This window comes from Grampus griseus, assembly GCF_964374135.1.
Source record: "Grampus griseus genome assembly, chromosome: 10".
NCBI lineage: Eukaryota > Metazoa > Chordata > Mammalia > Artiodactyla > Delphinidae > Grampus > Grampus griseus.
In genome coordinates, this window is record NC_139004.1 from 74,296,579 (window position 1) to 74,301,869 (window position 5,291).

The following is a 5,291-nucleotide window of genomic DNA, read 5'->3' on the forward strand; positions in this document are numbered from 1 at the left end:
AGATTATAGTCGAAAACTTCCCTAACATGGGAAAGGAAATAGCCACCCAAGTCCCATAGAGAGTCCCATACAGGATAAACCCAAGGAGAAACACACTGAGACACATAGTAATCAAACTGGCAAAAATTAAAGACAAAGAAAAATTATTGAAAGCAGCAAGGGAAAAACAACAAATAACATACAAGGGAACTCCCATAAGGATAACAGCTGATTTCTCAGCAGAAACTCTACAAGCCAGAAGGGAGTGGCATGATACACTTAAAATGATGAAAGGGAAGAACCTACAACCAATTTTACTCTGGCCGGCAAGGATCTCATTCAGCATCTATGGAGAAATTAAAAGCTTTACAGACAAGCAAAAGCTAAGAGAATTCAGCACCACCAAACCAGCTCTACAAGAAATGCTAAAGGAACTTCTCTAAGTGGGAAACACAAAAGAAGAAAAGGGAGACGGAAGGAACGCACAGCAGCTGGTGTGAGCGACCGCTCCGGGGTGGCTGGTGCCCGCAACCTGGTCTCGTCCCCGGCACGGGGGCGGCATCCTCGCCCAGCCCCGGGGCCGCCCGGGAGGCCAAGAGATTTTGCTTATGTAGCAAGAGACAAAGACACAAGAATTTTGAAATGTCATGTATTTCGATGTGACACACCAGCAAAAGCCATTGCCACAAGTCTCCACGAAATCTGTTCCAAGATCATGGCCGAACGGAAGAACGCCAAAGCCCTGGCCTGCAGCTCCCTGCAGGAAAGGGCCCACGTGAACCTCGACGTGCCCCTGCAAGTAGATTTTCCAACACCAAAGACTGAGCTGGTCCAAGAGTTCCACGTGCAGTACTTGGGCATGCTACCTGTGGACAAACCAGTCGGAATGGATACCCTGAACAATGCCATAGAAAGTCTTATGACCTCGTCCAGCAAGGAGGACTGGCCTTCAGTGAACATGAATGTGGCCGATGCTACTGTGACTGTCATCAGTGAGAAGAATGAAGAGGAGATCCTGGTGGAGTGTCGGGTGCGATTCCTGTCCTTCATGGGCGTCGGGAAGGATGTGCATACGTTTGCCTTCATCATGGACACTGGGAACCAGCACTTTGAGTGCCATGTTTTCTGGTGCGAGCCTAATGCCAGTAACGTGTCCGAGGCAGTGCAGGCTGCCTGCATGTTACGATACCAGAAGTGCCTGGTAGCCAGGCCGCCTTCACAGAAAGTTCGACCACCTCCTCCGCCAGCAGACTCTGTGACCAGGAGAGTCACAACCAATGTAAAACGAGGGGTCTTATCCCTCATTGACACTTTGAAACAGAAACGCCCTGTCACAGAAACGCCATAGCTGCATATGTGAAAGGATCTTGTAACATTTACTGAAGATTGAATAGCTACACTAAAGAAGAGGAGCTGATCTCTGGCCTTCCATTCAGTTGCTGATGCTTTGTCTTCAGAGATTAATAACTTAACCAAACAGTGTTAGACAAGCATGTTCTCTCGTCTTGCCACCGTCGTGTGATATGAAAAGCATGACTAATTTTTTTTGCTGTCAGTAAGTTACATCATGAGCAGTGGAAGCTCCCTTTCTTACTGTAAATATCGTGAACATTATGTAACTTCACACACACAGGGAAGAATGTGGCCACACCCCTCCCAGTGAAGCAGCTGAGTCCTTGGAGTGAATGACACCTGGGTTAGTTTCACTGTCTTCTTGACTGGATCTGTCACAAGCAACTTTTAAGTCCTACGGCACTTTGCCCTGTTTTCAACATTGGAGTAGACACTGCATACCGGATACCACTGAATTGCTGTAAAAACAGGATGACTAGTTTTCGTTTTAGTTCTTCATAAAATCGAACCTTTGGTTGACAAAATTGGCTGTTGGCATCAGTATAGAAACCAACTGGCAACTTTCCTTGATGAGCTCTTTGACACATGGACACCACTTCATGTCTACAGCTGTTTGGGGGATGTTGGGAAAAAAGTGAAGCTTCAAAATTGAAAAACTAAATTTCAGAAATTAAAACAGAACAAAAATAGCCTTTTCTGTTCAGATGGTTTTCAAACTGATTATTAAGAAAGAGATTAACAAAATTATAATGCATTTTGGGTGGGAAATATTTCAAACTTCTGCCTTATACTGTACAATGCAGCTAGAGAATTATAGTTCACTATGGCCATTCTCTACATAAACATTAAAATGAAATATTCCTCATAAGCCTTTCATCCTTAGTTTGATAATTAGCCAATATGCAACTTGGAGTTGAGGAAATGTCATTTATATTTTAGATCTCCACCACCACGTTGTCTTCCACCTCCTAGGTAAATGTTCTGCTAGGATTCTGCATCTAGCTCAATCTTACCTTAATGCTTTTTGCCCAGAAAGCTGTCTGTCCATCATGTATTGTCCATGGCAACAAACTTCATTAAATTGAACCTTTCTGAAAAAAAAAAAAAAAAAAGAAGAAAAGGACCTACAAAAACAAACCCAAAACAATTAATAAAATGGTAATAGAAATATACATATCAATAATTATCTTAAATGGGAATGGATTAAATGCTCAAACCAAAAGACACAGGCTTGCTGAATGGATACAAAAAAGAGACCCATATATATGCTGTCTACAAGAGACCCACTTCAGACCTAGGGACACATACAGACTGAAAGTGAGGCAATGGAAAAAGATATTCCATGCAAATGGAAATCAAAAGAAAGCAGGAGTAGCAATACTCATATCAGATAAAATAGACTTTAAAATAAAGAATGTTACAAGAGACAAGGAAGGACACTACATAATGATCAAGGAAGCAATCCAAGAAGCAGATATAACAATTATAAATATATATGCACCCAACATAGGAGCACCTCAATACATAAGGCAACTGCTAACAGCTATAAAAGAGGAAATCCACAGTAACACGATAATAGTGGGGAACTTTAACACATCACTTACACCAATGGACAGATCATCCAGAAAGAAAATTAATAAGGAAAAACAAGCTTTAAATGACACAAGAGACCAGATAGAATGAATTGATATTTATAGGACATTCCATCCAAAAGCAGCAGATTACACTTTCTTCTCAAGTGCACATGGAACAGTCTCCAGGATAGATCACATCCTTGGTCACAAATCAAGCCTCAGTAAATTTAAGAAAATTGAAATCATATCAAGCATCTTTTCCAACAACAACACTATGAGATTAGAAATCAATTACAGGGAAAAAATATGTTAAAAACAAAAACACATGGAGGCTAAACAATACGTTACTAAATAACCAAGAGATCACTGAAGAAATCAAAGAGGAAATCAAAGATTGCCTAGAGACAAATGACAATGAAAACACGACGATCCAAAACCTATGGGATGCAGCAAAAGCAGTTCTAAGAGGGAAGTTTATAGCAATACAAGCCTACCTCAAGAAACAAGAAAAATCTCAAATAAACAATCTAACCTTACACCTAAAGGAACTAGAGAAAGAAGAACAAACAAAACCCAAAGTTAGCAGAAGGAAAGAAATCATAAAGATCAGAGCACAAATAAATGAAATAGAAACAAAGAAAACAATAGCAAAGATCAATAAAACTAAAAGCTGGTTCTTTGAGAAGATCAACAAAATTGATAAACCTTTAGCCAGACTCATCAAGAAAAAGAGGGAGAGGACTCAAATCAATAAAATTAGAAATGAAAAAGGAGAAGTTACAACGGACCCAGCAGAAATACAAAGCATCCTAATAGACCACTGCAAGCAACTCTATGCCAATAAAATGGACAACCTGGAAGAAATGGACAAATTCGTAGAAAGGTATAACCTTCCAAGACTGAACCAGGAAGAAATAGAAAATATGAACAGACCAATCACAAGTAATGAAATTGAAACTGTGATGAAAAATCTTCCCACAAACAAAAGTCCAGGACCAGATGGCTTCACAGGTGAATTCTATCAAAGATTTAGAGAGGACCTAACACCCATCCTTCTCAAACTCTCCCAAAAATTTGCAGAGGAAGGAAAACTCCCAAGCTCATTCTACGAGGCCACGTCACCCTGATACCAAAACCAAACAAAGATACTACAAAAAAAGAAAATTACAGACCAATATCACTGATGAATACAGATGCAAAAATCCTCAACAAAATACTAGCAAACAGAATCCAACAACACATTAAAAGCATCATAGGGGGCTTCCCTGGTGGCGCAGTGGTTGAGGGTCCACCTGCCGATGCAGGGGACGCGGGTTCGTGCCCCAATCTGGGAAGATGCCATATGCCGCAGAGTGACTGGGCCCGTGAGCCATGGCCACTGAGCCTGCACGTCCGGAGCCTGTGCTCCGCAACGGGAGAGGCCACAATGGTGAGAGGCCCGCGTACTGCAAAAAAAAAAGCATCATAAACCACAATCAAGTGGGATTTATCCCAGGGATGAAGGATTATTCAGTATACACAAATCAATCAATGTGTTACACCATATTAACAAATTGAGGAATAAAAACCATATGATCATCTCAATAGATGCAGAAAAGTTTTTGGCAAAATTCACACCCATTTATGATAAAATCTCTCCAGAAAGTGGGCACAGAGGGAACCTACCTCAACATAGTAAAGGCCATATATGACCAACCCACAGCAAACATCATTCTCAATGGTGGAAAACTGAAAGCATTTCCTCTAAGATCAGGAACAAGACAAGGATGTCCACTCTTGCCACCATTATTCAACATAGTTTTAGAAGTCCTAGCTATGGCAATCAGTGAAGAAAAAGAAATAAAAGGAATACAAATTGGAAAAAAAGAAGTAAAACTGTCACTTTTTGCAGATGACATGATACTCTACATAGATACTGTTCCTATTTGCATATGACATGATACTATGCATAGATAATCCTAAAGATGCCACCAGAAAACTACTAGAGCTAATCAGTGAATTTGGTAAAGTTGCAGGATACAAAATGAATGCACAGAAATCTCTTGCATTCCTATGCACTAACAACTAAAGATCAGAAAGAGAAATTAAGGAAACGATCACATTCACCACTGCAACAAAAAGAATAAAATACATAGGAATAAACCTACCTAAGGAGGTAAAAGACCTGTACTCAGGAAACCATAAGACAGTGATGAAAGAAAGGTGACACAAACAGATGGAGAGATATACCATGTTCTTGGATTGGAAGAATCAATATTGTGAAAATGACTATACTACCCAAAGAAATCTACAGATTCAATGCAATCCCTATCAAATTACCAATGGCATTTTTTTATGGAAGTAGAACAAAAAAAATCTTAAAATTTGTATGGAGACACAAAAGAC

At 40.2% G+C, this 5,291-nt stretch overlaps 1 protein-coding gene across 1 annotated transcript; it reads left to right on the plus strand.

The window, feature by feature from the left end:
- The first annotated feature begins 595 nt into the window (after positions 1-595).
- Positions 596-2,024, plus strand: LOC309827877 (amyloid beta precursor protein binding family B member 2-like). Its single transcript, XM_082662769.1, has one exon. It carries the CDS (start codon positions 695-697, stop codon positions 1,325-1,327), a length of 633 nt encoding a protein of 210 aa, XP_082518895.1. The 5' UTR covers positions 596-694; the 3' UTR covers positions 1,328-2,024.
- The last annotated feature ends 3,267 nt before the right edge of the window (positions 2,025-5,291 follow it).